The sequence below is a fragment of the Protomyctophum bolini genome (assembly GCF_963924005.1).
Source record: "Protomyctophum bolini genome assembly, chromosome: 5".
NCBI lineage: Eukaryota > Metazoa > Chordata > Actinopteri > Myctophiformes > Myctophidae > Protomyctophum > Protomyctophum bolini.
In genome coordinates this window covers 23,680,141-23,698,747 of record NC_137866.1, presented here as the reverse complement: position 1 = coordinate 23,698,747, position 18,607 = coordinate 23,680,141, and the positions used below count along the sequence as shown (strand labels likewise).

General features: G+C 42.0%; 1 protein-coding gene across 1 annotated transcript in view; it reads right to left on the bottom strand.

Moving 5' to 3' along the window:
* The window catches only part of LOC308314902 (inactive dipeptidyl peptidase 10), a gene marked incomplete at both ends in the record, with an annotated part of 29,755 nt that overhangs the window by 7,462 nt on the left and 3,686 nt on the right, over positions 1-18,607 (bottom strand). Inside the window, 14 exons of the mRNA XM_080762686.1 lie at positions 2,125-2,172; positions 3,023-3,114; positions 3,692-3,796; positions 3,914-3,955; positions 5,654-5,777; positions 5,905-6,002; positions 6,082-6,236; positions 6,451-6,571; positions 7,292-7,373; positions 8,054-8,106; positions 11,915-11,986; positions 13,402-13,496; positions 14,393-14,488; positions 14,817-14,931. Coding sequence (XP_080618812.1) covers positions 2,125-2,172; positions 3,023-3,114; positions 3,692-3,796; positions 3,914-3,955; positions 5,654-5,777; positions 5,905-6,002; positions 6,082-6,236; positions 6,451-6,571; positions 7,292-7,373; positions 8,054-8,106; positions 11,915-11,986; positions 13,402-13,496; positions 14,393-14,488; positions 14,817-14,931 — 1,298 coding nt within the window. The remainder of the gene's footprint in view (positions 1-2,124; positions 2,173-3,022; positions 3,115-3,691; positions 3,797-3,913; positions 3,956-5,653; positions 5,778-5,904; positions 6,003-6,081; positions 6,237-6,450; positions 6,572-7,291; positions 7,374-8,053; positions 8,107-11,914; positions 11,987-13,401; positions 13,497-14,392; positions 14,489-14,816; positions 14,932-18,607) is intronic.

The following is an 18,607-nucleotide window of genomic DNA, read 5'->3' as shown; positions in this document are numbered from 1 at the left end:
GTTATAACTGCTATAACTAGCTCTCAATGATGACGCAATAAAGATGTGGATTAAAGGACCCAATGTCAGAGTGTAATTGGTTTTCGATGGTGACGTAATGACGATATGTTTTAGTGTCGGGAGGATTAAAGGTAATGCTCCTATGTATACATGTATGTAATCTGGCACCACTGCCATATCAGGCACAAGTAGTCATTATGTAATTTGCTTGGACAGTGCATACGCATCGAATATCGTCCTGGGCAAAACTAGTACTTTACTTGCGCGCTCTGCTTGCGCAAGTAATAAGAGGATGGACATTAAGGTCCCTCAACCCCTTAATTAAGAGATGCGGGCATGCGGCTGTATTGTATTAAATGCTGAGCTGAAATCTACAAGAAGAAGGCGTGCATGGGGATGACTGGGAAAGGAGTTGTGGGAGAAAATGTAAAAAAAACAAAGAGTCATATTCTCTGTCTGTGAAAATTGCATAATGTCATACTCTTTGAATAAAATGTACTCAAAAAAAAAAAAGAAGGCGTGCATAAGCTTTGCTATTGTCCAAGTGTTTCAAAAGAAAATAGTCAGAGGCCAAAACTGCATCCTCTATACCCCTGTCACTACTCACTCCTATTATGACTGCATCCTATTAAACTGCATCCTCTATACCCCTGTCACTACTCACTCCTATTATGACTGCATCCTATTAAACTGCATCCTCTATACCCCTGTCACTACTCACTCCTATTATGACTGCATCCTATTAAACTGCATCCTCTATACCCCTGTCACTACTCACTCCTATTATGCAAACTGAAAATCATCCAATAAACAGCCAACCGCCGCCTTCAACAGACTGATAATGATTTCTTCAAAAAACGTCATATCTACTGAAGTCAGAGCGACCCAAAAAGGCATTCTTTGCAGCATGCCTTTTTGGGAACAGGGATTATAATAGAGTCTTTCCAGGTGGATGGAACAGGACATGAGTCCAGTGACTTTTGGTAGATGGGACACAGGGACACCAAGCCTCTGCTAGCTCCCTGACTGCATGAATGCAGCAGCTGGCCACATATGCATATCCCGTCAGGACCTGAAGCATTATTATTAAGTAAGGGATGTCCTCAAGCCCCAATCTATGTAATAAAAATATATATATAATACCCATAGGATAGAAGCATGAGGCCATGGGCACATTTATCATAGGTGGCAGACAGTAACTTTCGTCTCAGCGACTCATGCCTCAACAGCACAAAAGTTTCCAGTCTCTCTAGTAAATCATGCATTACTGTAACTGGGCTGTGTGCCTGGAGCACACTGGCAAGGATGGAAAGGCTTCATCTGCTGCACAATAGATTACCTCACAACTCAAGTTATCTTTAAACTGTAGTGGTAGTAGTAGCTGTTCAGTCATTCTCAGAGAATTCTTGTTATCGCACACGAGAATGATTATTGTGTGCCAACTGATGTGACATAAGGGACAATTAATTCATATAAATATTTTATTTACAAACTATTTATATTTCTTATATTTAATAGATCTATTTTTTTAAATCAATGGACATAATTAAATAATTTACCAATGTCATAACTATCCCAATCCATCTCCAATCTAGTCCTTGATCCATCCTCACCCAGCTATCCCCAACCCATCCCAGCTCTAAGCCTACTTAGCCTAGTGCCTTGCTCAAGGGTAGCCTATACTGGCAGGATTATGTTGCTACAGTAACATGCATTTCTTTGGGGTGAGAGAAAACCAGAGTTAGTGAAAGACACCCACATTAACACAGCGAGAACATGCAAACTCCATAGAGAAAGATCCAAGGCAGTTAAAACCCAGGACCCTCTTTATGGGATTTAACAATACTAATAACTGAGACAAACCAATGAGCTACTAACTGTCCCAAAAACATACCCAACCATGCTCAAGACCATTCTCAACCATTGAAAATGTATTCCCAGAAGATTATCAGCCTTTTTTTAAACATCCACAAACTATTGTGAAATGTCCCACACCACACCAAGCGCCTTTCTCAAATCATCCCTAAACTATTCCAAAACATTCACAAATTATCCCAAACCACCCACAGCCTTCCCCAATCTGTCCGCTAAATTATTCCCAGTGTTCTCCAAATCACCCCTTACCTGTAAAGATGTCTGCTTTGCCTGGATTCTTCTGTGCTCAAGAAATAGCTGCATAAAAGGGTGGAAGGCCAGTTATTAAACACAAGTCCAAATACTACACAAAGACAATAACACTTATACATGTTTGACCCATAATAATGTATCCATTAACAATTACATCAAATGATTAATACAATTACATTTGATCATTAGGAAGTGTCCATGATAGTGAATTTTTGAATATGACCAGTAGATTTTAGTACGTCATCATTGCGGTATGAAATTTGGAAGCAGGGCATTGAGTGTGCGTGCATGCGTGCGTGTGTGAGAGAGAGAGTGAGAGAGAGAGAGAGAGAGAGAGAGAGAGAGAGAGAGAGAGAGAGAGAGAGAGATTGCTTGGAGGCAAAGAGCAATGACACCAAATGGGCTTTGGAACTGCAACCATCTCTGAACATGTGGTACTCATGCCTCAAGCTGGGTGAAGGCGGAATTGGCAATTCTCTATGCTGACTAATCCTAGTGTGTGTCATTTCCACTGCTTTACCCCAGAGGAAAGTAAAAGACAAGACCTTTCACATTAATCTTTTCATAGAGATCAACGAACAGCAGTTAAAATGGTTTTCTTGAGGCTGAAGTCACTGAACGTTTTTGTGAGGTGTATAACCTTGTTTAAATTAATTATTGTTTGGAAATAGATACTTCCTCCAACAATGACATTTTAAACTGCAATGCAAAAGCTGCCATTTGCTGAATTTACATTTAGACAAATACCAAGACCAATTTTAGCAATGTGTTTGAATGTGCTATGGCTATTCACTCCTGCACTTGAACATTCACTGGAAAGAGCTACATGCTAATAAAGTGCAATTCTGCACAGCTCCAAACAGAGAGTATGGCGACTATGACGGCTCTCACATACATCTTCCCAGCATCCACGTCTAGGGCACAGAGCAAGGTGACATCCCAATTTCCAGATGTCAAGAAGCGAGGAGGGGCAGAGGGGGTGGCAGGCTGCGTTATGTAGAAGTAGAGAAACAGAGACGAGGAGGAATATAGAAACAATCTAGTATGAAAAATAGAAATGCAGGCAGAAAATCTGCCAGGTGTATCAGAGATGAAGTAAAGAAAAATGTAGACATAGGATTGCCACGGCGAGAGTACAGAGAGAGAGAGAAATGTCATGTCCCAAATAAGGTAGGCCCTATACATTTTACTTTAGTTTTTACTTAATTTATTGGTTTATTTCCGGGACGATGCATATTAATGAATATTTCAATCAATACACATGATTTCATGTAAATATGCTGGATTTGGCTATAAACTAATTTCCGTCCGTAATCCCACATATAAATACACCACAGAGACAAATAGACAAAACAACATAAAATATATTGTTCAGCAAGTGATCATAATAATGAGAGGCCAAAATAAGAATTTGAGTATGAATAAAGTAAACTTTGGGCTCTGTATTGTTAAGATTTGTAATCACTAGATATTTTATGTGACCATATTGAAAGGTTAACAAGCAATGTAGTAATAAACCATTCGTGACACCAGGAAGTAAAAGTTAATTGCCCTAACAACTGACCTGTACTGGGAGGCTGGCAATGTGATGGAACTCTCCGCGGGCACCCTGTTTTGCTGGCAGAATCATATAAAACACAGAGCCATCAGCTGAAAACAATGGCACCTCCTGTTGGGCCAAAAGAGACACATCACATCAACACAGTAATCCAGGGAAAATATGCCATTTTGGGAGTCGGCCAGGGGCAGTAAATATAGGTTTCTGTAGCCATGAGTGAACACCTACCTGCCGTTGGTTTTGCATTAGATCCATGGCCATCTTGTGTTTCTGGAATGTAAATAATACATTATAGGGAAATGTATTGTTTTATCATTTATAAAATACATTTTACAAGCATTTTAAGAATAATGCCATAAATAATGTTTATTGTTGTCGGGTAGAAACCTTTTTTTTGTTAGTGCTAGCCCCTCCTATATACAGGTTTAATGTTTGCTTTTAGTTCAATGTTTGTTTTAAAAACGCCATCGACAATGAAGAGAAATACATTTAGTTTTAGTAATTACTTGCGCAAGCAGAGCGCGCAAGTAATAATTTCGCCCGGTCTCTTCAACGTGACAGCCGTCAACCACTTTTCTGGGTATGCAAGAAAAACAGCAAATCTGTGCCTGGTTTGCTGGGACCAGATTACACAGATGACCATTTTTCTTACGTCATCATTGAGAGCTGGGACCAGAGTACGTGGTGTGTATATGTTATGTATGACTAGCTCTCAACCAGGCACAGATTTGCTGTTTTTCTTGCATACCCAAAAAAATGGTTGACGGCTGTCACTTTTTGGCACAAAGTAACCACAGTATACTGCTAATCAAATTACAACTACATACTCTATATACTATGTATACGTATGTTTTACGTCATCACGATTTGCAAATAAAATAGCAAATTGTGCCTGAACTGCTGGGACCAGAGTACGTGGTGTGTATATGTATGACTAGCTCTCAATGATGACGTAAGAAAAATGGTCATCTGTGTAATCTGGTCCCAGCAAACCAGGCACAGATTTGCTGTTTTTCTTGCATACCCAAAAAAATGGTTGACGGCTGTCACTTTTTGGCACAAAGTAACCACAGTATACTGCTAATAAAATTACAACTACATACTCTATATAGTATATGTATATGTATACGTATGTCTAGTCATTAGTCATTGCTGGGATCGCATCGAAAAGGCTGGGACGGTGCATAGGGCGCAAAGTAACCACAGTATACCGCTAATCAACTTACAAATGACATATACATAGAGGCAGAAACTGAGATTTGACAGTTTGTAGCGGTTTGTAGCGGTCGAAAGTACTTGCGCGCTCTGCTTGCTAGTGTGCAACAAGCAAGTATGCACTCGACAGAGTGCCGTTCTAGTTTAGTTTGTTTTGTCCCTAACACAAACATTAAATCCCATTAACAATAAAGTAATGTTTGTTTTGACACAGTTTGTTTTACATCATCATTACATCACCTAATCATAGCAACATGAGTTAGACTTTAATATACAAGTGCCCCTCACTTCATACGGGTGTGATTTCTTTAATGTAAAATGTCACAAAGTGTCACACAAAAGTAGAAAAAACAGCCGATCTGTGCGCTTTGAGCTTGTAGATCGGCTATCTTTGTTATTTCTGAATTTGAATCCTGAAATGTAACTGTTTAGGACAGATTTTGGACAGGTTTCCATCCGACAGCAACGATATATGTATTGTTATTATTCATATATAGTGAATATGTCATTTATATGTAGTTTCTAACTGGTAATCTGTATTGAACCAGGACTGCAGGGGGCTAAAAGAAACAGGAATACTGCAGAACACCACTATAAATTCCTCTCATACAACTATTGACCTTAAATATTAATATTGCATGTGGGAACTTAAGGAAATCAATCCTAGCTCTCACAATTCTATTAAATCCACCTACTCTATGGCAATGGGGGACCCATTGGATTACTGAGGTGGAATGACTCGTGACCTCTCACCTCTGAGCATGCCCCAGTGGTTGCCTCACACACGCAGAGCACTGATTGGTTCTGGGCGCGATTCAGCCAGCGAACTGCAACACGGGTGCTACTGATCCAAGTCACCATGGAGATATAGTTGTCTCTAAAGGCATATACCAGAAAGAGAGGAAGAGAGCACTGGATGTTTGACACAACATCTCTGACTTACTGTAGCATTTTCTATTTTTTGTTTCTACTATTCTTTGGGGGTTCTCCTTGAGGCAGTATACCTGGCCCTGAGGGAGTCTGGAGGAATCATCTCTAGAGTGTGTGCCGGGCCATACAGATTCACAACAAACAGACTGACTGAAGGGACACTGGAGCCCGCCTAAGAAAAAGAGAATAAAAATGAATTCATGCATTCAGCCGTCAAAGACTTGACAAATCAGTATGTAAACAGGTGTCACCTTGGGGTAAGGAAAGACCATATTGGAGGGATAGAGACCGCCTAAGAAATGAGGTATCTCCATCATAGGAGTGGCAGTATTGTTGATGGTGAGGTATGCCAGCCGGGCTCCATCAATAGACCACCAATGGGCAGCATAGGTCAGGAGAATTTCCTCTGTTGGAAAAGTCACCAGCATCTCTGAATTATTCATTTGCAAACACATACATGTACATTTACCGGTAGCTTTTAAACAGACTTGTTGTCATCATTCCTTTCCCCAAACTTGATTAAACATTGATCACTACAAAAATGATTTAAATAGTAATGATTTTAATAAAACAAATGTGATTTAAATAGCTTCTGGTGATGTTATGCCTGCACTTCCTACCCTCATAGGTCCAGTCTGAGAGCCCGTTGACAACCTGTGGCTCCTGGCCTGTCGAGGTGAGACGCACAGTTTCGCTAGTCACACCTGACTGGTAGTAGATATCCCCTTCAAAGATGAAAGCCTGGCATGACAGCGACACAAAGGGACAGCGCTAAATCCGTCATCAAAGACATAACAGCTGCAGGCTTCAGTGTTGGCTGCCTCAATCATGTATCAAGCTCTGTCCAAGAGTTATTGGCCAGCACAGAGGAGTCAGTGAAGCATTGATATGCCATGGATTTATATTAATACTACTAGTATTATGGAAATTGCCACTACAGAGCAAAATTCTCAATGTTATTTTATCCCTTCGTAAGAGTGTTCAAATGTAAATTATTGTTTCCTTACCGGTCCATGAGTTAAATTAACATCAATACACACAAGATTAACACAATATAATAACGTGGAATAACAGGTTCCTTCCACGCACTACGTTCTACCAGGGAAACTCCCAGGTAGGTGATAAGAACTGGCCTGCTCACTCCTCATGCATTGAAGGAAGCATGAGCTCAGTTCGGGGCTCTACCAGGTTGGCAGAGGGAGAGTAGAGCCCAGGATTACAGTTTAGGCAATTGGCACTGGGTGAACAATTGGTTACAAAGTCGAGAAAAAAAATCAAATATAAAAAGAGTAACACTTATATTGTCTTGTTTAATAATAAAAAAAATCATTAATAATGGATTGCATTTTTATAGCACTTTTCTATTGATTGCTTCACTGCTCGAGTGCTAAAGCGCTTTAAATGGTCCATTCATTCGTACATTGGGACAAATCCTTGCGAGTGAGAGAGTGCCAGTCTTACCAGCTGGTCTTCCTGAGGTCCCCATGCTGCATACTGGAGCATTGCCTTCTCTCGCTCTGGTGGGTTAAGCTCCAGAAGTTCCCTGGAAATACAAAGAATCCGACATAAACATTAGAGAAGAACAGCACTATTTAAACCCCACTGGTAGATCAAGAGATAGAGGACCTCCGAGATCTGTCCATGCTTGAGCTTTGTTTGAAAGAGAGACTTTGAGGGGAGAAATAAATAAATAGAATGGACCAAGATGCAAGAGTGCAAAAAAAAAAGAGACTGGCACTGGTTCATGCAATGGTGACACATTTCTCCTTAAATATTTCTAGCCTCACTTAGAGCTTCCATAGGGCAAGCAAATGTTTTTCTACAAGACATTAATTCTCAGGCAATTCATAGTGCAGGTTCCCCTGAAATCACTTCAAAGAGAGGCTTTGGCTTTCCTAAGAGATTTTTTTCCCCCTATTTATCCACAGCTACATCCACCACTGAGTGTCTCACTGTTATGATGCTGGCAATGAATCGCAGGCAGAGCACATATAGTCACAGAGGTACAGTACATTACAAACCTCCAGGCTGGCTACAGTATGGCACTCAGAGAGAGAAGAATGACAAAGTGGAATGCATGTTTGACAGAAAACACAATGTTCTCATTCGATGAGGCACGCTTGGAGGAGTTTTGGTCGGTCCGCGGGCCTGCTGCTTGCATTAATTGGCAGGTAGATCATGCCCGGTGCAGCCCATGCATTTGGCATTCATGGTTCTACCTACCCATTAGCCACATTGTAGATAGCATAGGAGGCTGTGAAGGACTGAGAGAATACCTGAAAAGAGGTAGAGGACATGATGCACATAGGGGTGCCACACTTAACCACTTTGCGCCTATTTTGGGGCATGTCATTATAGGCGAAAATGTATAGAAATGTTCTAAGGAAATTCCAAATAATAGTGAAAATAGCACATCAACAAGCACATCAACGTTTTGTGAGATTGCGTGAGAGATTGGCTATAATGTCCAATATTTTTGCACGACACCGTCATGAGACAAAATATAAAATAAGGCTTAAGTGGTTAAGTGAGAACACGCTGAGTCAAACATTGCAGTAAGTTCACATGCATGCACGCACTTGCTCACATAGAGACGTGCCTATGTAGTATGTAATATGTATGTACACAGACAAACAGGCACTCAGCGCAAATGAGGCAAAAGTAACAAACCAAGCAAGGATTGCACTTAACCCGCTCGTATTATGGGTCATTAAACCCAGGCCAGCCACTTCATCCATTATATTTTATATCCTCTATACCGTTTCATCTGTCAAATCATTTCTGTTATCAGGTCTGATTTATACATTTTATACAGAGTAAGTGATGGGCTAACACGCAAGTGATGTAATGTGTAGGTAATGTGAAGGAGAGGATGAGGAAAAGGATATGCATTCTTATTAAATGATATAATTATAGCTAATATCTTTCTCAATGAGAGCAATCCATTGTGGCAGCTCTTCTCTGGCAGTCGTAGCTCACTGAATGATTCAATTAACATGTTGGAGAAGAGTTGATACGATAATCACTGTGCGTGTGCGTGCACTGCACACGCATGTGAGTGTGTGTTTGTCCATATTAAATGCAATTTTTATCCCCCACTGGCCAGTAAGAACTCTTAGCCTCTAGAAATCCAGTCCATAAAGAAATTAAATGTCACATCTTCTATACAGCGTACTTAACAGTGAAATTGGATTTATCTCTGTGCACTTTGTCCCTGACTGTAAAATGCAGGGATGGAGAGAGGCAAAGGCAAAGCTGCAGGGACGTATGAAAAGAACATTGTCGCTTTTTAACCAAAATTGAACCCTGATTGCAGAATGTAACTCCTACTGTACACAGCAGGTCACTGGCTCTGAGTATGGAGGGAATGCGGCTCTCAGGGGGTGCAGCTAACACTAAAAACCAAAAAGCACAATAGCAATAGTGAGAATATATAAGGCTTGTGTCCTGCAGTTAAGGATAGAGCGAGTGAAAAAGATACAAATAAAATACAAACAAACTCAGAGACACTGACAGTGAAGTTGAAGGCCAGAGTAATGGAAAGAGACAGTGTATGCATGCATGTGTTTTTATGTGAAGGAGGTGTCTAGCAGAGGCAAAATAAAATTTAATGTGGCTGCCAAGTACATGTCACAAATCATCCACGGTTGTGCTATAGCGATGGATACATTAGTTCCACAAACCCACGGCCCACCGCCCACCCTCCCTCTAGTGCAGGGGGAGGGTGGTATTTAACACTGAAGAAAACGGCGCATTCACGTGGGATGCAGCGACAATGGATCCGTAAAGAGATTACAACTCCTCATGGTCATACCTATTGCCTGTTATTGTGAGCCACATGGCACACCATGTGGGTAATAATAGTATTGTTAGCTATCCATCCCATTGTTACCGCCTTACAGCCATTTCTCAACAATTCTACACTGTGCTGCTTCTTGATGCCAGCACCCAACTGTCACTTGCTGCAGTATTGCGTACAGACAGACATATCACTGCTTGGTGTTTCACTTGTCCCGAAACTGCACCATCTTGGCAGGTAGCTGTCTAACCATGCCACCACATCTTTCCAGTCCCCCCCTTTCCCTCTCTCTCTCTCTCTCTCTCTCTCTCTCCATCACGCCCACTTGCCTGATTCACAAGAACTTTGAGGGAAGACCTCCTATAATAATTCTGCCATCACGGTGTTCCTATCCGCCTCCGTCTCTATACCTCACCTTTTTTTGGACTACCCCTTATAAAAATCCATTTATTTTCCACCTCTGCCAGACACTAACCCTCCCTAAAGCCTCCAGAGCTAATACAAAATCCAGAGAAGCTTTTAAACTTACTCATAGCTCACTCACCAATTTTTCTCCGCTGCGGTACTCACAGTTTAGTATCGGCATCATTCTTTTATACCCATTTTGATTGATTTCGATTTGGACGGGGTATCTAAGGCCAACTATGGCCAACTATGGCCCCCCTCAACATACGTTTCTCGACCTACACTCTCCCTTTCTCATTCTCAGCACCGTGCCTCTTCTTATCCTGATGAAGCTGGCGCTTGCTGCAAACCGCTTCAGTCAGCAGAAAACCCCCAGAGATAGAGGAGGGGAAAATGTGTGGGAGAGAGAGAGGAAGAATGAGAGAGAGGGAGAGAGGGAGAAAGATAGCGCGGGGATGAGACGATGGTGGAATATCCCCACTCCAATATGCATAAACATACACAGTTGGGACACCAACACGGAGTTATACATAATACATACATACATGATACATACATAAACATGCAGGTGAGGCGCCTGCCGTTGTTGATTAAGAGTCACACTGAGACTGAGCATACAGATCAAGACAGGCTATCCTGCTGATAATGTGGCAAATATGCAAATGAAGAGCCCTTAAATCACCGACAAACCCTACAGATAAAGGCTAAAGATCTGAAACCCATCTCTCCATGCGGCTCAGAGAACGCGATATATGGTGCAAATAATAATGATATCAGGCTCTAAATAATTCAGTCAGGATGAATCGGCTGTGATCATAATAATGAAAGCTTTGACACAGCAACAGGCTCATCCGCCCACACCCAGTGTCTCTGGATATGATGCAGATGATAATTAGAGCTAAAGCACGTACTTCAAATGAAAAACAAAAAATATATATATACCTGTAACCTATGGACCCAGAGAGTGGATGCTAAACGACATCTGTGCAGTGATTTTGAATAAATAATAAAACAAATGCTGTAGGCTGCAGGCTACCCCCCCCCCCCCCCCCCTCATTATTGAAATAGTACCTCTATATTTTGCCCCTTGAGGAAAAGGCAACAGCATGCAGGTATTTACAGAGCGAGGGGTTGGTGCGGGGAAGGCTGTATGGATCTGCAACACAGAGTGGAAATATAATAGTCATTTGTTTGTTTGTTTGTTTTATCTACACCACCGACGTGTGTAATGGCATGACTCACATCACCTGCAATCGTGCATTTGACTCTCGTAAGTGCCTCATTAAAATTCCCCAGCGAAACAGCAGGGCGATTTCATTACCGCAGCTCCAACTTTACAGTTCCACTCCATCCCCGCATCGTCACAGCCTGTCCGCACCCCCTATATCAAACTGATCACTCCCGCTTAAGTTTTCCTCCACCTCATGCACCCTGCTCCATCAGCCACTTTAAATATTCAATCCACCATATATTTTCCCAGTCATTTGGACTGCCCGTGTTACAGAGTCATTATTGCTGCAGTAGTAGCAGAATATACCACTCTCTCTCTCTCTCTCTCTCTCTCTGTATTCCAGTCGCCGTTCTCTGTCGTTTGTTGCAGGTCCCCCTCGTTTAATTCAGAAGGTGTATGAGTCAATTAGAATGCATGTCACTGTTGTTTCTAAGACACCAGTAGCTATAACAAAACATGGTCGGGAGCAGAAACGGACTGCCTTTGAAATTGGAGCGTGATTCATGGTGCATATGTTCTCTTGAGGATGAAAGCTTGACAGGCCATTTTGGCTTAGTTCAAAGTCAACTTATAGCCAACCTTTCTTTTTACCTGCTTATATGTAGTGGCAGCAAATCTTTTCTGGCCATCACATTCAAGCAAAACTTACCGGTTGGGTGTTATACGCCAGGAGGACAAACCTCTTGTCTGCAGACACGTGGAATTTAGTAGAGGTCAGGTCCTTGTGAAAAACACAGGGGTAAAACATTTTTTACCACTTAAATACTATTATACTTAATTGACCGGGGTCCCCTGGGTCCACTTGGTCCACTCCTTTTCCCCACTACACCAAATCTCTTCACTGAAAATAGCCTATCTGCAAGCTCACAAAGTGTTGTGTTTATGTACTCTATACAATATGCAAGTATATTGCACTTAAATGTTGGTGTTGCATTATGACAGTGTTGAAATATTCAAAGGCAAAAATTGAGTATACTGACAATTTAATAGGAATTGCATCTTGCCTCGGTTACTGAGGTAGAATATGTTGCAGCCAGAGGAAAATAGACAGGAAAAAATATATACAGAACAATATAAATGGGAGCAAAGATTTGCAACCAGGTATATAAAGACTAATGCTGCAGGGATGTTAGACCAAATGTTAACTCAGGAGACACTAAAGAGGAGAGGCATCTTTCCAACGTGACAACACGCAACCCTGTGCCTCGGCAGAGACCCACATAATTGCTAGTGGCACACAGAGGCAGCATTCAAAATGAAAATGAAAGTCTCTATGAAGCCACATGTTGGGTGCTCAAAAAAAGGGGAAAAGCAGGGCTGATATTGTCACTCAGCTGATGCATGTACTATTTTCTATAATCTGTGAAATGTGTAACACACTGCCTAAATTCACTCTCCATCTGGAAGCACCTCTCTATTGACCAGTCCATTTGTCCAGCTGTCCACATACATGAGTCAATCAATACTGAGACCTGTTCTTTAACGTCAGAGTGTGTACAGATCTAAAGCTAATTTATTACTCATTTATTATTTTGTTGTACTAATTTTGACTGTGTTGTTTGTAAAAAAATACCTTATTTTTGAATAAAAGATTAGACAGACGGTGAGCGATAATACATTTAAAAAAATCACCCCTGTGTGAAGTGAGAGGCGCTCTTATCATCGTACATCATCCATTCATTGTCAATGGGAATTTCATCTTTTTTTAAAGATTTGTTTTAAAGGCCTTTATTGATAGTATCAAGTGAAGACTGACAGGAAAGAGGGAGAGAGAGAAGGGGAGAGCAAGGGTCGTCATGAACGGGCCAATGCCTATTATGTGGCATGCGCCTGGACCACTTGGCCAGTGGGCGCCCCCAGGAAGTTTAATCTTTGTGTAGGACAAAAATTGCCGATTTTCTCGTCTACATATGACGTAAATTCTCCATTCATTGTCAATGGTGTAGGAAAGAATATGTATGATTGCGGCCTTATGCCCCAACCGGGACGAAGAGGATAAGTAAAAATAAGTAGGAAAGAAATAGCCGATTTGCTCAGACACATAAATTCTCCATTACTGTCAATGGCATTTAAAGTTTGTGTTAGGACAAAAGTCTACACTATAGCTGAATATAGGAAATATAAGGCTTGACTCACCAGGGTGCTGTTGTCCAGCAAGGTGGCTGTGAGGTTGCTGTGCAGGCTGTATGACAGGATGTGTGCCTCTCTGGTGCGCAAAGCCACTTCATTGTCTGACAGGGACAAGAAAGATCTGTGTTATGACATACATCCACAGGGACAACATTCAATTAATACCTCTGCTCATCCGAGGCTTAGTTAGTTTCAGGTGAGACCATTACATTTGATTCACACTGACAAGCATGCATAATGTTGTTGTGGAAAATGTGATACGAGCGCGTATATCTATTCTAGGTCCGAGCATAGACATGGTAACGCCCCGCCTGCCTCTGATTGGCCTACCGACACTGCCCGTCTTGCCTGTCCTCCTAGATGCAAGGACACTCTGTGGTGGGAAATAATATGGCAACACGCGACAGTAACTTGTAACTTAAATTTTTGTAGAAGAGGCAAACTAATATTGTTTGTGCCGTTTGCTTTGATATATTTATACTATTATACTGAAAAGATAAAGATCAAGGTATTCATTTAATTAGTAATTAGTAAACTAATACTATTATACTGAAAAAGGAAAAGATCAAGGGAAAAGAGACCCTTTTACAGTACAATAATGTTTCAAGTTTACACATGTATACAAATGAACAGGCCAATGGCATAAACAATATTAGTTTGCCTCTTCTACAAAAATAAAAGTTACTGTCGCGCGTGCCAAGATGTCATTCTCTCAAGTCTTGTATTATATCTTACTTGTATTATTTATTTATTTCCCACCACGGAGTAACCTCGCGCAGCAGCAGATTATCCAGCATGTATCCTCCACCATGGAGGAAACTCTGTCAGTAGACCAATCAGAGGCAGGCGGGGCGTTGCCATGTCTATGCTCGGACGTAGAAAAGATATATGCGATACGAGCACAGGCTCTTACCATTCAGCCACGTCATGCAGGCTCTTACCATTCAGCCACGTCATGCAGGGTCTTACCATTCAGCCATGTCATGCAGGGTCTTACCATTCAGCCATGTCATGCAGGGGTCATGGACTTTGAAATCCTCACTCTCCAGATCCTCAATGGTGAGACGGGAACGGAGTAACAGATGAGATTCATCTTTGGTATGGTAAAGAGAAAACAGTCCAGAGGGTTGTAAGGATGCACTATTTACATAAAGCCAAAGCATTGCTATTATCAATGTACAGTTTTTGTTTATTCCTGTCTGGGTTTGTTTTGTCATAATGTTGAATGCTAGTACTGTTGGTACTATATTATAATATTTGTCATCCAGCTACATTGTATTTCCTTGAAACCATCTGGTTTTCTTTCCACCAGTATACAAGGTGTCTTCCTGCTAACATCATTCCACACACCTACTTTTTTTCCCCTCGAATTCTTCTATTCTATCCTTTTTACCCACGTGTTTTCAATATTTTCGTCTTACCAGGGGTCAACATGAAGACGGACAGTATAACCAGTGACATGACAGCCAGTATCACTATCATGGCAATCCCTATGCCCTTCCAGTTCCGCGGTGGACCACCTGAACTGCTCATGTCCTGACAGAAAAAAAAACAGAACACAAGATTACACACACCCACACACACACAAGGCCCATACATAGTCCAGTTTGAGGTGATAAAGTATCACCTCAAACTGGAGTATGAATAGGCCTTAAGTATGTGTGAGAGCGTGAGCACAGCCGAGGGAGAGAACATTAGTGCTGCATCATTTCCATGCTTCAGTTGGGAATCTCCTCTGTGACAGGCGCATCAGTACTGTAAGCCTGGGGGATTGAGGCCAGTTTTCTCTACCACAGAAATTGACTAATTTGCCTATAAAGTCCAGCATATTAAAGTAGAACATTTGTCAATGAGAAATTCTACCTTTAATTGCACGCTGCATTTTCGGTTTTTTTTTCTCCCCCTGATTCATGCTCCCACAGTTGCCTTATTTCACCTGATTCATAATGTATACAGTTAGTGTAGTGTGGCAGGGAGGTACACAATTACCTTGAAAGGTGCTTAGTTAAAATATATGCCTCTGAGAAAAAGCCTTTGTCAGAGAGTTGTGTGCAACAAGATGCGCTAAACTGATATAGAGTAAGTTCTTGATATTACCGTAAAAATAAGCACAAAAAGGGAGTGCTGTAAAATATATTATTCTGTGAAACATACAACGTATATACTGAATAGCTTCGGGTTTCAGTTAGCAGAGGAGAAAATACAAAATCTCTATATTCCTTTGTATCATCAAAGGGAATAGAGAGTATGAGGGTATGAGATTCGACGGACAGAATCCCTCACAATCATACATGGTTGTGTCCCAGTCCCGGGCGGCGCTCGCTCCTCTCATAATGAGAGGCTGCTACGGCTACGGCTGGGGCCTCGCGCCCACTGGAGTGTGAGAGCTCAATCACAGAGCAGCCATAAAGCTCAACCTTCATTATGGATCCGTTCTCACAGCCTCGCCTGCCCCATTCACCTTCCTCTGAGAGTAGAAAAGGACCAACGGCAGGTCAACAGATTGTTGTGCCCCGGTGTCCCTTGGTGACACCAACTGTCTCTGGATCATGGCTATTATATTACATTGCTGCCGACATAGATTACATGTGCACACATTTGAATGCACTCCTATGCCGGGCTATGCTCTATCCATATGATCATATGACATGAAGCCCTTAGCCTTGATACTTAGGTGGATTGATTGATTGATTGATTGATTGATTGATTGATTGAAAAATAAATTAACAAACATAATGTCAAAGACCATAATGATATTTGTCTGAAAGACTCAATTCAGATCACAGCCAACGTGGTGCTGAATTGTTTGGCAATTGTATTGTCAAATGTTGATACACTTGCTGAAATAGTAGGCACTCTGGGCACTGGCATTCACATCTTGTCAAATCACAGCCGGAGGAGACATTTCTTGTCTTCATCAATAATGCTCAATGCACCTTTTCACAAATCCAGGCACTCAGCAAAAAAGAACCTCCATATACCTGTGTTTCTGAAGCTGTGGGGATTTACTTACAAACTGAAAATGTGTTAAAAACAGACAGGAGCCCAGTAATATATCGACTGGCCTTCAGCATGGGACTATGTGGCCAAAGTCTCATCTTTAATAGAGGTCCCTAGCTGCAGCTTCATAAGGTGTTCACATTAAAAGCACAGCCAGGCGAGCCAGCTGTGCCTGCAGAGACATCTTCTAATGTTTCAACTGAACTCCCAGTAGTGGAGACAAGAGCTGGGCAAGCGATTGATGTACCAGGCTCTCTGTACTGTCTTTCTTTATAGCACTGGGTTTTATCTCATTCGCTCTCCCAGTTACCACACAATCTCTGTAGTACTGAGGCCTGCCATGATTATTCCATCTGATAAGGTTATGTAAGGTATTCCATGCAGCCTGGGGAGAGTATCACACGTCATAATACATTGTGTGACAATAGATTGTACCACCAAAAATTTCACTGGGTGGAAGTGAAGCGCAAATACAAATACACAAGTCAGACTATACCGAAGCAATTTCTATGCATATTAATATAAAATGTCTCAAATTGCCTGCCTCCACACAGGCCATTTTGTAGGCCATTTTGTAACTTCAATGCCTTGCTTCAAATACCAGAAAATAACACCTGTGTGAACTGAGCGGTGCAACAATACATTTATTGTTATAGTTACTGTACTGTACTGTGCTCAACATCCAGACCCCCAAGAATGGTACCGGGGCGCCAGTCCGGTCCCAACGGGCCGCCCCACGTCCGAAACGGTCGAGAAATGACAGAGTTACCGTGCGGGGATCCCCGGGGGGTCCCCGGAACATCCAGACCCCCAGGGCTCCTACTGTACTCTGTGCCGCACTCTACTGGCCACTTTAGGTTTTGCACACCCCAAGGTTTATATGGAGACTTCTAGAGGCCTTACGGTAAGGGTCTTTCAAACGGGAAGCGAGGAACGCACACATTGTTGCCTGGATCAACGAGAGGTCTGCTACAGGTTTTCTCAAGAGGGGCGTGATAACGCAAGCGTAAAAAAAAGCTAAACTGAATCCAGGTCTGGTGAGTCGTGGGCGTGTGCACAAAACAACAAATTCATGGGACCGCGCTCACGTAAATACGCTTGCGCTGTCGCACCGCGACTGCTCCGCGCAAAAACGCACGTCTCATTGAAAATGAACTATAGGCACGTTATGTCGCTTCACGTTTGAAAGTCCCTTTAGAGATGGTCACCCTTTTTATCATTACACTCTACTGGCCACTTTAGGTTTTGCAGCTGTCCATGCTTGGGCAGACACAGAGACAACATACATAGGGACACACATAGCTGCATAATGGAGCGGAGGCACCGCTCAAAAATCTGATTCACTCTCTACATCAAAACACGGCCATGCCAGATCCTTTCCAATTCTCAGCCCTAATGGAGCCCATATAGCAGACTGGGAATATCTTAAATGAAATCCCTCCACTTGGCTGATTCTGCCACAGACACTGTTTTCATTTCTGAGTCCTGCCTATAATTACGGTGCGCAACATCATCCTTCCTAATAGGAGGCACAGCAGCATCAACTCCTCTGTGCACAGAAATTAGACTACACTTCCAATTAAGGTCATATCGTTGTAAGAAAGGGAGAACCCCGCACTGGTGGAATGAGGAGGCTTTGTCACACTTGCAAATGAGGCATAGATAAGATGAACAGAGTCCCTGGTGTGAACACAGAGAGAGCAGCCGAGCTGAGCCGACACAATGCATGTAGGAATCCAACACCTAATCATTTATACTTTGAGGATTGACCGTGTCACTTGCCAAAAATAACAGATGTTCTGTTGAAAAACGCAATGCACATAATTTTGCATAAACTGCTGGCACAGGTGAACAGATGAAGAATCGGGTTTCGTGACAGTAAGAGCTTGTCTCAGTCAGCAACCTGATGGACTAGTGAATATCTCATAGCAGGTTTTCTGCTGAGCCAGATCAAACATGAATAACAGATAGATCTTCCTCTGCAAGCTGTCTATCCCAATGCAGCCTGCTTGATCCCATAAGCCTTATAGGAGGAGGTCTTGATGAGGTGTTAACCAAGCACAAAAGGGGGACAAGAATGTCAAATAAAGATCTTTATGTTTATGGATAACTCTTTCTCAACATTAGCCCTATAGCAAGGGAGCTCCTACGAGTTTGGGCACTCAGCCAAAATAGACTATCGATAAGTGTGCAGTTGAATAAGGTCTAGTGG